The sequence below is a fragment of the Coturnix japonica genome, chromosome 6, assembly GCF_001577835.2.
Source record: "Coturnix japonica isolate 7356 chromosome 6, Coturnix japonica 2.1, whole genome shotgun sequence".
Taxonomy (NCBI): Eukaryota; Metazoa; Chordata; class Aves; order Galliformes; family Phasianidae; genus Coturnix; species Coturnix japonica.
In genome coordinates this window covers 18023531-18043087 of record NC_029521.1, presented here as the reverse complement: position 1 = coordinate 18043087, position 19557 = coordinate 18023531, and the positions used below count along the sequence as shown (strand labels likewise).

At 34.3% G+C, this 19557-nt stretch overlaps 1 protein-coding gene across 4 annotated transcripts in view; it reads right to left on the bottom strand.

Moving 5' to 3' along the window:
* The window catches only part of IDE (insulin degrading enzyme), a 55774-nt gene that overhangs the window by 21707 nt on the left and 14510 nt on the right, over positions 1–19557 (bottom strand). For 3 of the 4 annotated variants that reach the window (XM_032445423.1, XM_015866935.1, XM_015866932.2), the window contains 10 exons: positions 17755–17867; positions 17223–17385; positions 16617–16709; positions 16007–16098; positions 15311–15391; positions 13296–13399; positions 8702–8804; positions 7981–8103; positions 5772–5854; positions 2238–2382 (listed from right to left, as the gene is read on the bottom strand). In XM_032445423.1, coding sequence (XP_032301314.1) covers positions 2238–2382; positions 5772–5854; positions 7981–8103; positions 8702–8804; positions 13296–13399; positions 15311–15391; positions 16007–16098; positions 16617–16709; positions 17223–17385; positions 17755–17867 — 1100 coding nt within the window. Of the gene's footprint in view, positions 1–1546; positions 1692–2237; positions 2383–5771; positions 5855–7980; positions 8104–8701; positions 8805–13295; positions 13400–15310; positions 15392–16006; positions 16099–16616; positions 16710–17222; positions 17386–17754; positions 17868–19557 lie in introns of all 4 variants that reach the window. The other variant, XM_015866934.2, reaches the window with a different exon arrangement.

The following is a 19557-nucleotide window of genomic DNA, read 5'->3' as shown; positions in this document are numbered from 1 at the left end:
AAAAAAACAGTGCTGAGCTATAGATCTGATCATAGAAATTTTCTGAAAAGCATAAATGAAGTAAGTTAGGTCATTACAATACAAAAATAAAACACAAATTACTGTGTGATTCCATCAAGGCAAAGCAAGTTTTGCCCAGTGAAAAGGGCTTTAGAAGACCTTGCAGGTAAAAAAGAAAAAAAAAGAAGAAGAAAAAAAAAAAAGGACATCAAGATTTGGTATGTAGGAAAGATAGTCTAATTAGTACTGCATTATTATTAGGGTAAAACTAAACAACATGCAGGTCAATTCCTGCTTTCCAGTAGGAAAAAGCTTTTCTTCTGCAGTTGCAGAAACGCGTGTAATATGAAGAAAGAGCTATCATAAATGGATTTACAGCAAGAGGTTGACATCCTAGATTAGCATGATGACTATGTTTTATAAAAATAATGCTGATTATTCTCAGTAGCCTGTAACCTTGCTTAAAGTTACCAACACAGTACAGATACACATATTGAATACAAAGACCTCTCGTGATATAAAAATAATACTGGAAATTTCCCTGTATCAAAATGGAGTTGCTGATTTTAGCATTTTAAAATTTAAAATAATAATAATAAAAAAAAAAATTACAGAAGGAGAATAAAAAGTCCCTCTCCAAAATAAATAAATAAAACTCACATTTAAACTAACTGTATAATTCCAAACAGTGACTAAAAATGAAGAAAGATCAACACACACACCCGACCATGAAGCATCAGCAAGCTTTGAGACAGAACAGATAATCATGTTTGAAGTTCAAGCGAATGCTACCAGGAAATGAGATATTAGATTTGTGTTGGCTAAAAAAAGAAATTGCAGGGATAAAAACACAGTGCTTTTTTCATACAGAAAATACAAGGACAATATACTCTCTTACAAAGACGATTTTGAAAATAATATAAGAAATTTCAAAATAAATCTTGTTATGTAACGATGGCCAACAAAAGCACTTAATAGAACTTCAAGGGAGACTATTTAAACCTCCTTCCATAAATCTCAGAGGTGAAGATAAGTAAGAAATAACCACTTATCAGATCATCATTATTTCTCAAGTAAATATAGTCAGCACTTGAAAATACCTTATAAAACATATAATAAATTGTGTACTAAAGCAAAGCCTAAAATGTCCAGCACTGAATTCTAATGAGCACATGCGCCATCCATTTTACTGCAGCAGAATTAGAGGATTATGACAAAATCTGAAGAGCTAAGGCTCATTCAGAAACTTTAATCTTTTCATATAGAAACTAGCAATAGTATTCTCAAGATTACCATGCAAGCAAGTAAAATGTGAACTAGAATGCAACAGCTGCACTGCACACGTGTTCACAAGACACTGCAATCTCAAAGAGGTCATTCAGCACTGATTAAAATGCATTGTTTTGCTTTGCCTTTAATTCTTCATATATATGCCAGGGAAAAAAACATTAACCATCTCATTTAGAAACGCAGAAGTTAAATGTTTTCTCCAAGCTCAACAATTCACAAGCTGTTTCATTTCCTCCTGTGTTTCTTTCTTACTTACAAGTATTGCATTCATTCCTGATGCAATGCCATAGACCAAACCTGAGAGGCGTGCTGCATATGTATACTCTTTTAAATCATCCTTCAACAACCTGATAAACAGGTATGTCATGTTGCAATGGAGAGGATCAGCATAAATGTAGCGACTAACAAAAAGAAAAACAAAAGAAATGCTTTGATACCTCAAGCAGTGACAAAGTAATGGATGAAGAAACATGACTGAAGAGTATGTATATGCAGCCTCATGATCAGTAGTTCTCGAAAAGAAAAGCTGAAGTGTATCACTAATATAATAGCATGAAAAGGGGGGTCTTCTACCCCATCAGTCAGAAAGTTTTTAAGAGATATCTGGCAAACTGAAAATAAAAATATAAGCTTGCATTAGGTTGGTTTTTACTTTCTTTTAGATGGAGTAAGAAATCTTACAACTAATGTATTTCATGAATGACAAAGAAAAAGAAAATTTGCTTAATATGAATGGAAAGATTGTCGTAGACTTTGAACAAAATTCAACTTAAAATTCAAATCAAAGAAAAGATGGTTGATAATTAAGATCAAAAGGAGTAACAGCCTTAGACCCACAATGGAAAAGCTGTTTTTAAATAAAAGTTCTTCCACCAAATCAATATCAAAATGTTGATGAGTGGAAGTAGTTTTAGGTCTCTAATCTCTTCCTTGATTTGGGTACTTACATACATCCCATAGATGGTATTTTGGAGATCATAGTTCAAGCCAGCTAGTTCTGCTGCATATGCATACTCGTTGAGGGAGTCTTTGAGTAGTTCAAGGTATAAATAGGCCATGTTACAATGCAAGGGATCCACGTAAGCAAATGGGCTGGAAGAAAGTGTTGAAAGTAAAACATGCAGTTTAAAATTACTTCTCATTTTCTTTTGGCCTTTTTAAATTTGATCTGAAGGAAGTGATATTTACTGCAAATATGCTGAGGGATCCCATTATGAAGGTTTCCTATTTTGAAGCCAAATATCAATATGCCTGAAAATAACTACTTAGCTCACTTAGTGATGCTAAATACCTTGAAGATTACAGAAATATTCTTCTACATGGGCTGATAAATCAAGATATGTTATATTTATTTTGCTGCACGTCAGAACTCACCACGAGTAAAATAAACACTGTCTGAATGAATGTTATTATTTAACAGATCAAAATGAAAACCTACATACTGAACATTAATTTGTTTAATGCTTTTAATATTAACACTTTTAGCAGAAAACAAACCGGTTATTACAGAAATTAGCAATTTGCAGTACTCAAGAAAGAAGTTTTGCATACCCACTTTTACATCACTGTAATTCTTTGTGACATTTTATTAATATCAACAGCCATACAAATCTACTTTTGATTTGAATCTGATCACATATACACTACTGTTACACATTTCTCAAAAAGAAATGCAACTCAAAGACTCAAATCATATTTAAACGGTACTGATGCTTGTTAAATACCCGAGGTGTCTAAAGATTTGCAAAGTCAATACAACTTATTAGTTGGGTGTTTTTTTCTTAAGCTTCTTAAGTACATGTAAATTCATTACCAAGTTACCAAAAATAACCTGCAGTATCAAAACCCAATTGCTGTCAGGACTGGGTGTTTGTAATACACCAGTATGACCAAAATAAAGCAAAGACAAATTACATCACCAGCACTGTACCTGCTGATAACTTTAAGATGCAGGCTACACTGTTTTACTAATACTGTTTTAATTATTCGGGGTTTGGGTTTCAATAACTGAAGTTAATGTCAGTAGAAAAACAGGACTTTTTTATTTGCTTTCTCCCTAAAATAAGTTTTTCAAACTGAGCAATTTTTCTGTGCCCAATGATGCCAATCCAATTAATACAGGGGCTATTTTATTTATTTTTTTTTTAGTTTTTTGTTTGTTCGTTTGTTTTAATTAAGACTGAATTCAAAGCAAGACATAGGATAATCCTATGTTATATCCCCCTACAAACTCATTATAATCTTTTCTATTAGTTGGCTACGGCCAACAGGGAAATTAAAAACCAATGAGGACTACTAAATAGTTAGCTGCTCAGAGAAAAATAACAGAAAACAATTATAACAATTATAGTAGTTGTTTTTTATTACTGATAACTTCGTAAATAAATGCTTATTCTTAGTCTACCGACTTCTTTTTTTTACTGGACTCCAGGAAGAAAACCCCACAATCACAGAGTGATTGAAAAAAATCTTCAGTCTTTTTCCTGTTTCAACAAGCTGCACGTGACATAACCAGTATCAAGAGTGAAGTGTAAACCATCTTATGAACTACAGGTTTTAATCAAAGGCATTCAAATTACTTAAAATATTTCTTAAACTAGAAGGTAGTACATATGCTTAAGTAGGTCAAATATAATTAGCGTTGTATTTTAACATCATTTCTCATGTTTCAGAGAGATGGATGTGCAACCTTTAGAAGGTTTTCAAAGCACATAACATTGCTTTGCATCTTTGTAAAAAGGGGTACTCATTGAGTTCTCAACTCATAATTCACATGAAAGCAAAAGCTTTTTATCCTCCTTAATCCCACATTGAAGGATTTCACTATTTTGTTTCTTTAATACAAGCCTTGCACAGTGCCCCTACCTTAGGATTTTCAGTTTTCAAACATGGCAGCTTCAAGAGATTCATATATTCAGACAGTCCCTGATGGACTTATACATCTGAGGGAGAAGTCACCCTCATCAACTTTATCTTAACAACAACAACAAAAATCCACACAGCAGTCATGGCTGGAACGTCTGAGTCAGGAATTCTTCCAGTGATCTCAGACAATCAGGGTTGATAGGCAGTAGAAATCTCCCTTGTTTTTCCTACCCTACAGATGCCGTCTGTGGTGCGAGACAAAAGTACAAGTCTAACTGGGAAAAGCTGTCACCATACTCTGAATATGTGCACATACTTACACCCTTGCGTGCTCTCCATAAAATCTGCTATTATCTTTTAATCTGTCAAAAACTGCTTTAGAAATTGAATCCTTCACAGCTCATTTGAAATTTTTTAAAATACATACAAACTCAGCCTCCATCTATAAAATCCTATTTCTATTTAGGATTTTGGCCACACATAGTCCAGTGGAAATCCACCAGGTGTGAACAGAAGTGGCAAATTATTGCATTTCTTGTTCCCTGGATAAAACAGAAGCAGACACAATCTTGATCTTCCGTGTCCTGACACATCAAGGTCAAAACAACCAAAATGTCTGTGCTGTAGTTTGAAAAGTAAAATGAAAGAGGAAATGCCTACACACCCCAATGCTCCTAGCACTAGTTCTAACACTCCGAAAAAAAACCCTCAGTATAAAATTCTGTCAATGTGATGTAGAAAAAAAAAATTAGCATTACTCAGAACAAGGATTCAGCAGCTCATCTATGAGAATCTACCAGAGCCCATACAATAGCAGCTCCAGCAATATCAGGCCACAGGACGAGAGATTCTGAAATAATTTTCACCTTCTAAAATCCAGCACAGAAATTGCAACACTCTGAGGACAGCAGTAAAGTTGTACATTAAATTCAAAAGTTAGAAATTATTACTCCAAACCATCCAGAGCACCGGGAAGCTCTGTTGTTTTCATGTTAATTAAAAAGAAGGGTAATGCAAGATCAGACTTAACATTAAAGCACTTGACCATGCATATTGAAGCAAGAATCATGCACTCACTGATAATGCAGAGGTGTTCACCCAAACAAATGGTTATTGGTGCAAATTAAACAAAAACCTACAAATGAACACTTCGAATTTCATCCTGGACAGCATTATGCAAGTGAAAACAGAATTCAAATATTATAAAAAATATCAGAATAGAATTTTAGACAGAAAATTATCTTTGGACATTGCTAATTTAGTCATCAGTGCAAAAAAATAACCGTGACTGTTCTTTGAAAGTTGTACTGCAAAACTCCATGCAGGTGTTACTACAGACATATTTTAGGTATAGCAAACAAAATTTCTTCTAAAGCATTGTTAGATAAATCTTTCCTTTTAATACAGATGGAGTGCCTCCAACTGCTTGCTACACAGCTGCTGCATAACTCACACGAGCCTTCCTGCTGTCTCACTCTCACTGCACAGTACACCAAGTCAGGACAACCACTTTAAAGTTACAGTACATGGAAGAGTTTTTATCACCGCAATGCAGATTCACAACAAGCAAGACATTTTCCGAGATAATTTTTTGTTAATTATTTAACATTGCATACCTGAAAAATTCAAAGTTGAGACAGGCCTTTGGCAAAAAAAATTTGTCATCTTGCTTGAACCACAGTTTGCTCATAGCAGTGTCCTGTGTCAAGAAAAGAGGTTAAGTCACCTAACTTCTAACTGTAATACATTTAACAATTTTTTTTTAAGTCAATTACTTCAGAAGTTACTGTTGTCTCCTTAAATTCACACCTTTTCTATGTCAGGTGGCATATACATCCATCACTCCTTATAGAGAATCTCTTAACCATGAAGCACCTCCACATGCAGTAACACAGCCACAGCGCTGTGAACGAGCTTATGGTCATCCTGGGAACAACAGCTCCAGAGCACGAACACTCAAAGAAAACTGCTGCTGCAGACATTAAGATGTGCCATCATGGGGACAGCACCAAGGAGATTACAGCAGCACACTGATGCATGTTTTATACAAGGGGTATAATTGTATATTTAATGCTCCTGGTAGAAATGATTAACTTACAGCACATTGCTTTAAAGTAGCAACGGTAATTTAAAAAAAAAAAAAAAGAAAAGAAACTTTTTATAGAGAGTAGTTAAACTAGACAGAAATTAGAAGATCACCAAAAACATTTAAACTAATCTCACAGCAGAAAAAAAGAATCAGAACCTCCCCTATTCCTTTTTTCTCCCACAAACATTATGAAATACATTGTTCTAGCTTTGTCTCCCCAACATCTTTTCTATAACTGCCACATTCATTAGAAGATTTTTTGTTTGGTTTTTGGTTTTGTGGGTTTCTTTTGCTTGTTTTTGTTTTTTAAGTATAAAAATATTTCTTTGTCATATTTTTGAGCAGATGTTCTTTGCTTGTCAGAGATCGGCCATGGTATTTTCCTTCTCCTTTCTACTTCAAAGAACTAAGTCCCGTACCTTACAGCACAGCACAGAACATTCTACTCATACTAAGCAGCCACATTACAGCTTACCTCTCTGACAAATATTTTTTCTATTAAATGACTATTACTCAATTTAGAACACATATTACATAAACTGACTACAGTACTGGAGACTTGATGCAATAGCATATCTCTACTGATTCAGTTCTTGTAATGATTTGCTATGGGGTCAGACAAATGCCAACGACCAGAGAAGGAAAACAGCACAGACAAACAGCTGGTGACAAAATAAAAGAGATGTAGGCAAAATATATGACATAGCTATTTTATCAGTTACAGAAGATTAAAAACACTCCTCCTCAGAAAGTATTCTAAAGGCAAAGGAAAAAACAACAGCAAATACATTTCTAAAGTAATGAAAGCAAAGCTTTTGTGCAAATCAATTGCCTAGTTGCCACAGAGACACTGAAGGACCATCAAGTTCTGTAGCAAACCAATTAGTGCTACTTACTAGAGCTGGAGTATTTGTCCCTGCTGTGGTTTAGGGTTTCAGTTCAGGAAGAATATTAACATAAGCTCAAAGTCCTCCTCTGTTAATAATAGTGCTTCAAGTTTATGCCTAAAGTGCCCTGTGCAGAACAAATACGTTTTCCTGAAGGATGTCTTTGCACTAAAGTAGACTTATATTAATCCAATGTGCAAAAAGTGTTTCTGAATTAATTTAGTATTCAAACTGAAGCACAACACATGACTGACGAGGCTTTTCCTATTTATCCTCCAACTAAGCCCAGAGCAGAGATGAGCATTATTAGCAAAGACAAGCAAATGCCAGTAGCATGAAGTAGTTCTTTATTTTTCAAATACTGAGATTTACTGAACAAATCGAGATTATTAAATGATGCTTCCAGGAGAATGAGGAGTTATATTTATTTATGCTTACATCTTTCTGTCTCTCTCCATGCAATTGCAAGCTTCCCTCATGCACAATTACAAACTGATAGCCTTGTCTGCACCCTCAATTTACTAAACACTGCTCAAAAAATACAAGATGGGCAGTCAACCTTCTGCTGGATAAACAGTTTTAATACTATTTCTATTAAATTTTAACACACTTTCAAAAGGACAATAGAGTTCAAGTTGTTTGAAGATTCTTTTTCATAGGAACCCAAGTAGCCACAATCCAAAGTTTAGTACGAAAGGACTTTCTGTCTAGCAGTACCTAGAAGACATCTATTATTTTAATTATGCTCAGAAATATGATATGTCTTCTATTTTAAACACACACTGCAAACCTAACTGCTAACTTTGCTGTAGGTTAGCAAACAGACATAACAGATACTAATAACCTTACCTTGACAAGGGCAGGGTACTGTGTTGCATCTTTTTCCAATGGCAAAATCTCAAAGTTAGTAGGAATGAACTCATTCTTCATTGGGAGCTTGAATTTCCCATTCAGGTCAGCATTTTGCCATTTCTAGACAAATAGGAAGAATGATGAGGCTAAGAAGAATTTCCGCTTAAAGAATATATATAACATACATATATACTGTATGTATGTATACATGTATTACATACACTTATTGCTTTTTCTGCTGTAACAGAAGACTGAGGAATACATTCCATTAGCTTGTATGTAAATACTAGCAAGGTAACAGGAAAAAAACAGAAAAATCCAGGGAACAAGGTAGGCTATCAGTAGGATGAAGTGTTCAGAGGGATGACAGAAGAAAGAAAAAAAACAAACACACTTTTCTGCTACTACAAACTTTAAGTGAAAGTACCACACTAAATGCTTAAGCAAAAAAACTGTAAATCAAGAACATAGGTATGGTCAAGCTAAATGAAGTGACATGTTCCCAAGCAGGAATTTAAATGTAAATAGCAACATAAGATTCTTAGTTCTCATAATGTTAAACAGACTCATTGCATTTTTTTTGGTACTATACACAGAGTGGATTTCAGGTTTGTTTGTTTGTTTTTTAACTTCCCCAAGGGGAAAATTAAGGGAAAACTAAGATTTACCACTGTCTTTCACTTGGAGATAGTGGAATACATTAAATGTTTTAACATGCCTTGATAACTTCATCAGAAATTGCTTCTTGCTTGTATTGTGTTCCATACCAGTCTTCCGTCCGATCAGTTTTTCCTTCAAAAGACTTGGACACTACTGCAACTCTAACAACAAAAAGACAAAGCAAATTTTCATGAATGTGTCTGGTAAAAACTGAGAAATTATTCAGAACACTATTTCTGTTCCATGAATAGAATGTATTTATTCACGGAAATGGCCCCTGGACAATTACAGGACACATTTAGATAGCAATGATAAATACACTGAACTACACACTATAGCTATCAGCAACACTTAGTTTTACCATTTTTTCTTCAAGTGTTACAACCTAGAGTTATACACGACTGCTGCAATCCATTTCTATTTATTATGCTCTGTCCTTGCCCCAGAAAACAAGAAAATCGGTCCTTGAGATCTTCTACAGAAGGAATCAAGTGACTAATAGTGTTTTTCATACCACCTTCATCAAAACTCAGGTAAGTGGAAACACTTGACTACAGAAATTTTATTCCAGACCCAGGATTTTAGATTACATTATTGTAGTTCCCACTCATATTCTGATTAAGTTGTTACTTCCCATCATTTTGTATCATCCTCATTTTAAATTGACACCTGTTTTGTTTGTTTATGAAGATAAAGTCAACATATTCTACAATCAATACTACAGGATTACACTGTTAGAAACCCAGAGAATTAAAGTCCAGAATAAAGAAAACTGTAAGGTATTTTTTCCTATAGTCTTCAAAATAGGTACCAATGATACAATCCTTGAATTCTTTTAGTCAGCCTACAACAACATGAAAGAACACTTAACAGAAATACATAGAATTCTGAGATGGCCAGAAAGAGGTAGCACAATTAGCTCCTCATACATTTAGTGATCACTAGATGCTGGATTGTACAGTAACAAACTTTGTCAAATGTTGTGCAGATGGCTAAAACACATGTTAAAGCATCAAAACATACACAATACAAGTGTTCTTTAATAGTACAATATCCTCAGGCTAGGAACATTCTGTTGCATATTTTTAACGAGTATGGCAAAGAAGGGCAGAAATCAAACAGGCATATGGACATATCTCAAGCTACAGTACTTTATAAATTTTCTACTGGAGAACAGCTCTGGGATAAATTTTGCAATACACTAAAAAGTTTAAATACGTGGAATATTAATACTGTAAATGTTTATCTCCTTATCCCTTCTTAATCGTCTAATGCATATATGTAGATGATGACAGTGGGGTAAAAAGTCACTAGACAATAGCTAACATTAGATACACTTAAATGAGAAATGCATCTCATAATGACATGGGATTTAAAGAATTCAAAGACATTCTCTAGCAATAGATCCAAGAACGGAAGCAGGACTTGTGCTGCTTATTTAGAAGCAGACACACTAAACAGCAGTAATCAAATCTCATGTTTCAGTGATACAGATAATTACCTGAGGGCAGCCACATGATTAGCATGAGTATGTGAACAGACACAAATACAGAACATTCCCTGCTTTTCTTCAACACTCCTGAGATGTCCAAACCTGAACATTCATCTTAACAGGATGTATTTAATCTCTCATTGTAAATAGCAATAGAATTGGTTACCATTTTTATTGCAACTTCATATTATGACAGTTTCTTAAGCATTTGTATGTTCTATCTATCTTTCCTTTTAGTTGGCATTGTTTCTTTTTTATAAACACTCAGCAAAGAGCTAAGTCCTTCAGTTCCAGAGAATATTTACTCCTGCAGAATAGCAGACACCATCTCAGTGAACAAGGTGAAATCCATTACAGAGATAGGTGTTTACATAAAAATGAGCTATAGGAATATCCTAGGTTTTGCATTTTAACTTGGACAGCTGGTGAGCAAAAGCTGTAGCCCCTACAGATGAAGTTGCTAAGAGACTGTAAAAAACAAAACATCCATTAAAATTTCAGAGCTACCTACCAGGCCTTTTCTCCCACCCTAAAATGCAAACAAAGCTAAAAGATCAGGACAGGAAAAAGGGAGAAAGCACCACCACAGGTAGAAATACAATGCTGTGCAGTTACTTAAATGTATCACGATGCATCTTTGAAGTTCCCAATCACTCCTTTTCATTCCTGTGATGTGGCAAAGGTGTTGAACAATGAACATCACATGGCTTAAGACAGTGCTGAAGTTCACCAGAAATGTAAGATAGGCAACCTTTAGATTAAGTATATTATCATCAGCTCATAATAAACAAGTTCAATCAGAATTCTGAGCCACTCATGAAAAAGGAAGGCAGTTGAATATACAACGCAATTTCCTTTTCTGTGTACTTCCTTGAACATGCGATTAATTGTAGTTCATAGTTACTCAGCCACATGCAGTGTCTCTACAACCACAATAGTTCATGATGGAAAATAAGTGAACATATGATTTTCAGAACATTTCATCAAATACAATGCAAGCCAGCAAACAAAAAACCCTGACATATATACAGTATTTTTAACTTGTTTATCAGCAGGGGTGAATATGAGAAACTATGCTGAAACAACTGCTTGTTCACTGTAAAATTCAGGCATCTAGAAATTTCTCTATCAACATTTTTGGTATTCACTTTATTTTTGTTCGCTCTAGCATTCTGCTAGTGCTGCTCTTCAGATAACAAGAAAGAAAAAGGGACCATATATGATCCAGAGGAAAAGTTCTTTAGTTGCTTAACCTGATGAGTCAGTAACTTCTTAACTTTTAATAAGAGCATTTATACTGCAGATGATGAGGAAAAAAACGTATTGGAAACAACAAGAAAATTATCTTTTTCAGCTAAGATTGTGACACATGCCTTATCTTCACAGATGGCTGGCAAAACCCAACACAGTTTGAACAAGTAAAAATTATACTTGGTTCTTAAAAAGGTTTCTCTCTTGGGGAAATTAAGCTACTAAATGCATCAAGTAGTGTGTGGGGGCAGAGGGAGAATATAAAAATTTCCTGTTATGGCTCAATCAAACAGAAGAGCATATGGATACTTGCTACCATCTGTGAGTATGGTTATCTTTCCACACTTTTTAAAAACTCAACTTGTTAAGAAAATAACATGGTCAAAAATCTAAACTTTATTTTTTTCAAAGTGATTAAACAGTTGTCAATTGAACTGTGAACATCGTTACCACCATTTAGATATGCCAAGAAAAGTCCTTAATGTAGGTAAATTCCAAAAATATTATGAAAAGCAAATGATAAATCCATTACACGAAGAAGTGTGTCAAACCAAGGAAAACTTCACCGCTGCAAGACAATTTATACGAAGAAAAAATTCTAATAAGAACTAGAATTCAAATTTGCATGGAAATTCTGGTTAAGCTTTAAGAGTAGATGTGTTACGTATTCCACATTACTTAGTTAAAGCGGTCTTTGCATTACAGTAGGCCTTGGTATCTAATTTTCCGGAATTTGGATGAACATGAAAATACATTCTAAATAGTAGTAATTAATACAACAGAAAAGGAAACCTGGATATTTTCTTTCAAGTTTCGCTTGTTCAAAATGCACTCTCTCCTAATTAAAGTTTCAGTTGTAGTATCCCACACACATTACACATAGATGTACACCCACACACAAAGATACAGGCACTTCTTTGAAGGACATTAATTACTATGGCAACTACTGTCACCAACACAGGCAGCTCCATTTATTTTATTATTTCTGGTATACTCCTAGAAACAGCAGAACACCATCGCATCTGCAAAAACAGATGATGATTCAATTCTATTCTAGTTCATCCAATGATTTCAAACATATTATTTTTTTTAAAAATAAACTAATTTACAGCATGAACTAAATGAATACACAAGACTATCATATGTGACACTAGGTACATCTGTTCATTATCAAGCCTCCCTTTTTTACTCTGCTTGGGTGATTACAGAAGGTCCTCCAAAGCACAGAGGACAGTCCTCCACAGCACAGAAGAGAGAAGCTTCCTCTTTTCCTTTCAACACCTGGTCTGACCATCTACTGAGCCCTGGAATCTGTACTGCAACACATTTAGGCTACAAAGAAAGCACACGTACAGCATGGTCACTTGCATCAGAGGGATGTTCTGGAAGCCTGGGAGATTTTAGCAGCTAAAGATGCAGCTAGTTCTACCCACATAAACTGATTTTCTTGAAGAGGCTCTATTAGTCTGCACAGAGTTTGGGAACACACGCACAGTAGATAAAAGCCATCCTCTAAACAGATTTCCAGAAATAGGTCCAAATTAGAAACGTAACAGCATTATATTAAAAAATGCCCTAGAATTTAAGCAATGCAGGTTGACTTTTACTAACCTTTTTCCTCAGTAACAGTTGAGCTATTTTGAGTAATTATCTTGCTAAAAACGATTACAGTATGGGGAAGACATCCTGCATAGAAACGACCAAAAGCATGGTTTTGTCGGAACAGGACACTTAGTTATTTCCCATAGGGAGCAGAAAGAAGGTTCATTAACACACAGAACAGATGTCTCTTTTACAGTGACATTTACTCTGGAGCAATGAGAGACACCTAAGAATTTCTATTTCCATTAGTTCTTTGCCTTTTTTGTAATACTTGGTTTAAAATACAAGTTACTTCAATTTAACTTACCGAATGTTTTCTGGTCTCAGTTTATCCAGTACCATCTCTATTAAATCAGGCCTGAATTCTTCAAGCAAATATTCAGCAGCTAATACTTCTTCTATAGGATAATACTAAAAAACAAAGAATAAACATATAGATGAATAAAAACTAAGCATGAAAAAAAGAATATTTTTGTAAAGGACATTAAAAATGTAGATTCAACCTGTATCAACTTCAAACTTTCAGAATAGGAGATTACAAACCTCTTTAAATCACTCTCTTAAAACTAAGTAGTACTACTCTGATTATGCACATCATATTTTTTCTATACTAGGTTAATTTTACATACTGCTATTACTAGATTTCTCTCAAAGTCACCTATCTTTAAATACTGTATTGAACTAAAGTAAAAATAACGTGGTAAATGCTGACCCCTGGAGGATATTTTTTAAAAGATCGAAGAGCACCAAGTAATCAGAGTTTGAGAAAGCAAAACATAACGAAGCAAGCAAACAAGAAAAGGATTTCTATCTTAAAATTCCCTAAGAATTCAAATCTTTATAATTTAAGAAGAGTATCTTTCAAATAGCTAAAATTTCAATACACATTTACTCAATTTTAATTGTAGCATTAGAATTAAATGACAAGATTATACCCAAACACCCCTTCTAACCTGAACCATTGCGTGATCACTTTGCAGAAAGTCTATTTTTTTTTTTTTGGAACATTATGTTCTGACCTAAATTGATCTACATGCACCACTGAAATTAAGATGAAAGCTTAAAAATGATGCAGTTAGAGCTTCTTTTCTTTCTTTTTTCTTTTTCTTCTTTTGACAAACATAACAACTTATGACATTGCATTTCCTTAGGCTAACTTACATAGGTTCTCCATGTTATGAAAAGCACTCCATATTTATAAGCAATAGTCCTAGCTTGGTTACTTCATAACATAAATTTATTAGAACTCAGAAGAAAGCAGAGATCATTAGAACAGTTATTTTTCTATTTGTGTTTAAGCAACTAATACTAGCATTAAAATTACCATTTGTACTGCAAAGCACTGCAAAAAAAAAAAACAAACCACTGTCCTGATTCGATACTCTGATCTTTGGAATACTGCTGACAGCTTCCTGACCTAATTTTTCAAGCCAGTAACTGGAATTATGTTGGAATTATCCAACATATACAAACGACTGAAAGACTGTTCTAGAGACAGAAAAAGTTCTCTTCTTAAGGAGATTTTATGCATTTAACAGAGCAAAATCAAGAAATGGAATCCCAAGAAAGAGCTTCTTTAAATACCCATCTAAATATTAACAGCTGTTTAATGCTTTTAGTAAACAGAAAGACAACTCTAAAATAAAAGACTAATATTTTTGATGTTACAAATGAAAGCTACAGGAACACATACAGGAATTCCCACAAACAAACAAAAAATGCCTCTCAGTACATGCAGATATTTGATGTGCAATGGAGAATGGCTGCAATCTATAGAAGTTGTACAATGAGTTTTGCTGAATAGAAAACAGACTTCCTTCAGCACAAAAAGAGATAAGTGAATTTTCTAAGATCCTTTCAGTACCAGTACGTAATCATGGTAAAAGAGACAAACATTTTTAATTTGCAATCTTAACACTCCTGCTTACCGCAGTATTTCAACATTATTAGGTATAGAAGCTTTTAGTACAGTACATGGGTTTACAATAAAATTTCATTTCTCTAGAGAACATTTAGCTGTCAGGTAGGCAGAGAATGACAAAGTAGCTGTGTGTTAAGAAACACTGAAGCAAATCAAATAGCAACTCCAGTTGTAATATTACTTCTACCAAATACAAAAGTATAAAATGGTAGAGCACCAAAGAAATGTGACTCACTGAGTATCAATGGGAAGAGCTACATAGCACATTAACTTTGTAAACTCAAATACAAAGGACTTTGCAAATGCCTGTATTGATTTGGAGTACAGTTAAACATACTGCTACATAATATATTATCCAAAATACCATATTTAAAAAAAAACACAGCAAAAATATCACTTACATGCAGCATTCCTCCAAGCTTTGATGTATAACCTCGTGGACGTTCTTTATCTTTAAATCTGAAAGCCACAGCATTTAGATCCTAGGAAACAATGTAAAAAGGATTGAAATATGTATACTGAAATGTATTTTAAGAATAATTACTGACTATTTTTTAAAATTAATTTTATAGTATTATTCAGACTGAGACAGGCACATAAAACAAGATTTGCACAAAACTCACGAGTAATTTCACAGTCTCACAACATAAAGCATTATAAAACCTTATTTCCAAGCAGCTCTGTGCTGAAAAATATAACGAGTAGCTTTTAAGTCATGTTCATAGCAAAAGATCTGTCCCACAGCCCACATACTTAGATCTCTTGATAATGTGAAAATACCCCAAATTTGATACAACCAATCTTGTTCCAGTGCAAAATACGTAGACAGCGTAGGCTACTTTCTTCCTCAAATTTCATTATGTCATAATGCAATGTTAACTCAGCTCTGTAAGTGCATCTCACATTTATATTAAAGATGTATTCTCAATGAACGTGTATTTTGTGTCATGTCACAGAAAACATGTCTTTAAAATTATAAAACTTATTCATCATGCAGTTAATAAGACTATTTCCATGCCAAGGGTTTTGATTCGATTTAACTTCCAATAAATTGTAAAAACACTGCCACTGCTTATTTCAAGCACCAATCATTGTACCTTGCACTCTTGGAAAACCCATTCTTGAGGTCCTTCTGTACGCAGTTTTTGAATATATTGAAACATGTGCAAAATAATATCTTCAACATGCACTGGAAAGAAAAAAGACTGTTTAATTGGCTCAATCTACACATGCAAAAATAATTATTATTATGAAAAGAAATAGGAAAGTTTATATTTTAAATTACATCAAATACATCAAGATATTTGAGTACATGAACAATCCCCCTGAAAAAGTCACAGACATGAACTGTTTAGCTCCCAAGCTAATTCTGAGAACTGCTTTGAACATGCTGTGTAATAAAATTACTATAATATAATTTAATTTCACATACTGTGAATAAGTAGCACACAAAAGTATTAATGACTTGTCTTTTAAAGTAGTTTACTTTAAAATACTTAATGAAATATTACAACCATATCCTCAAATAAGATCACTTCTTATGTTAGATGAAGAGTGTTAACACAGCGACAGGATTTAATATGTTAAAGTAACCAGTTATTCGGGGTTTATCTTTCAAGCTACAAATATAATTATGCTCTCTGGAGACAAGAACAAGCCCATCAGATCAGGACTAACATGCAACGCAGACACAGTGGCTTCACTTACAAAGTCCTTCTTCCGTCAAGTCCACATTAATAATGAAAAACATGAAACCTCTAGCACCTTCCTTCTGCCCTCCAACAAGAGTATACACCCATCCTATAAAATCAAAGAGAATATGTATAAATGTTTACAGGCTGGCTTATGCAATACATCACTTTCTTTGTATGCTTTGGCAACAATACTTTTTTTTTTTCCCCTCCCTCCTTTTCTGGAAAACCTTGACTACTTTGCATGTTCCCCTTGTCTATCTTAACACCTACAGCAAGATTAAGTTAAGCACCTGACATCATGTTTGGAGCACAGTAATATAATGAACAGCATTAAGGTATACTCTTCTACACTTCCAGACATTAAGAGAGCTGACAGTATCCTCTGAGTCAGTGACAGAACAGAGACAAAACAGTATTTCAAAGTTCATACATCTCTAAGAAGGGCTGGATGAAGCAGAGCACAAGAAATAGCAGTTTCCATAGTCAGGGCATTTGCTAACTATTCATTTTTACCCACCAAAGAAACAATAATGAAATAAAATTGACCCATTTACATTAGGTCTTCAAAAAAAATGTACCATCAACTAATTTTTAATTCTTTACATTCCAAAGGACTTACCTTTGGCTTTAAGCTCTGACAGAAGACTCCCTGGGCCTTCATGCCCAATCAGATGACCGAGGTAATGGCCAGGATTTGATTTATAGTATTTCTGAAGGTCTGGTATAGGAAATGTGACATAAAGATTTCTGATGTCCTTAATAGGTACCACTTTGTAAAGTTGCTGAAGATGAAAATTAAAAAGGAGATCCATAAATAGACATTCACCCAATCTCATTTATTCATTTCAGTAGTAAATATCATATTCCCTCATGTACAACACTGGGTTGAAAGTAAACGTATATAAGAACCATGGCAACACTTTAGCCATCCATGATGCAAACACACAGAATTAACTATCCCAGCCTCTGAAACCAAACACAATCTTTACTACAAACTATATAAAATACATTCGTGGACAGGCAGGTGAAAATATGAGGAAAGAAACAGAGACATTGATACAAAAGTAGTGAAGTATACAATGTTCTATTGTAACATGAGAAGTATCACTTCATGTACACAAGCCCACCAAAAGATGCATCCCTGTACTGACCCTGAGATGTTCTTCCTGGAAAGGATGTTCAGGAAATTCTGGTATAGGGACATTTTTATTCTCCACTTCTGAAAATAACTTCACCACTAGAGAAGTCAGCTCATCCAAGGACTCTATAATAAAGAAACATTAGAAAAACACATCATCATTATCTGAAGTTTCTATCTAATTTACATTTTCAGTATTCTCTAGGGAAGATATGGATCTCGCAGAAAACCAGTTTTAATGAAATGGTGATTATTCAATTGAGAAAGGAAATATGTAACACTTCAGTTTTGAAATATAATACGCTATAAGTACTGTGCTTATTAAAGGCTTGATTCAAATAAATGCTGTTAGAAGGAAAAAACATTTTTAAAATGAACTGCTGAATGTAAATCTAAGGTGGAACAGAAGAAGTGGTAAATCAGATGTTAAGCATTACAAAATAAACATCCCACAAAAAACCTAATGAACGTGGAATTACAGTTGCTAATTTCTGTGCATGTTTCAGCAGATTTGTCAAAGTTTGGTTCTTCATCCTCAGCTTACCTCCAGTGCTTCACATACACTGAGCCAGGGTCATGTGTGCTCAGTGCCCCGTAACCTCTTATGCAAACCTGTGACGTGTTTAAACATTTCCACTTTTACATCCATCCTAGTTGCTGACTGTGACCGTACCACTCTCCAAAAATGGTAGAACGACCATTCTTAGAAAGAACATACTATACATGAATTCACCTAAATACATCTATACAGACACAGATTAAACACTGCCCTCAAAATGTCTACTTAAAACCAATCCATTTTGAAGCATTTCTCAAAGTAAGAATAAGATCACTCATTCTTCAACTTCAATCATTAGATGATCTCAGAAAGTGGGTAAATTTAGAAAGTGGAATCTTTCTGCCCAACACAAACTTGCTCCTGCAAGCAAAGGAGTGTGGCAGAATACCATGGGGGGAGTGGGGGGGGGGTGAGAAATACACTACTGCACTTGATTCTTAATGGGAAATTTATATCAAAATTACATTGTGAGGTCAGCTTCTTCCACCTCAGCCAACAAAGAACTTCACAATAACATTTCTAGTTAATGGATTAGCTTCCTTAGCTATTAATAAGTACACAATTCAGCTACATCAGATATAAGAAGTCTGAATTCAAGTTTTCCTACTCAAGTTTACATAATGCTTAACAATAAACAGAAATGCCACCCCAGTACAGACAGAAAAGGACACAATCATTTAAGCTTCACAGCTACAGACATGGCTTTCTTTAGGACAGACTAAAGTTGGTAGGGTGATTCTTACTGAAAAGGTAAAAATTTAAGAATGGGAACTGCTCTACTGAAGTTGTTCCATGAACATTCAGTAAATTTTGCTTTTGATTAGATTTTATTTTTGCTGGATGAATTTTAAAACAATCTCAGCTGCTTTTGAACTGCATTTCCTTATTTAAATTACAGCAAAGTTTTGTTTAGAATATTTACCACAGATATTCTCTCATCACTTTTCACTGAGGAATCTTGTAAATACAAAAAAAGAGGGAAAAATCAGAGAATTATTAGGCTGCACAGAGCTTTACAAATCCATCTACTTCAGAATGAACAACAGGGAGATGGCAGAGGACCTCCAGTGAGCAACTTTTTTTTTATGTTAGAGCATTTCCAACAATTTATTTATGTATCAATTAGAAATTCTGCTACACTGACAGCAAGGTGTTGTAGCAAAGAATTTATGGAATTGTGTTAACAACATTTGTTTTCTGCAGCTTCATTTTTATGTGTGGAGCTCCCCATAATTGAAAAAAATTAAAACAAGAACC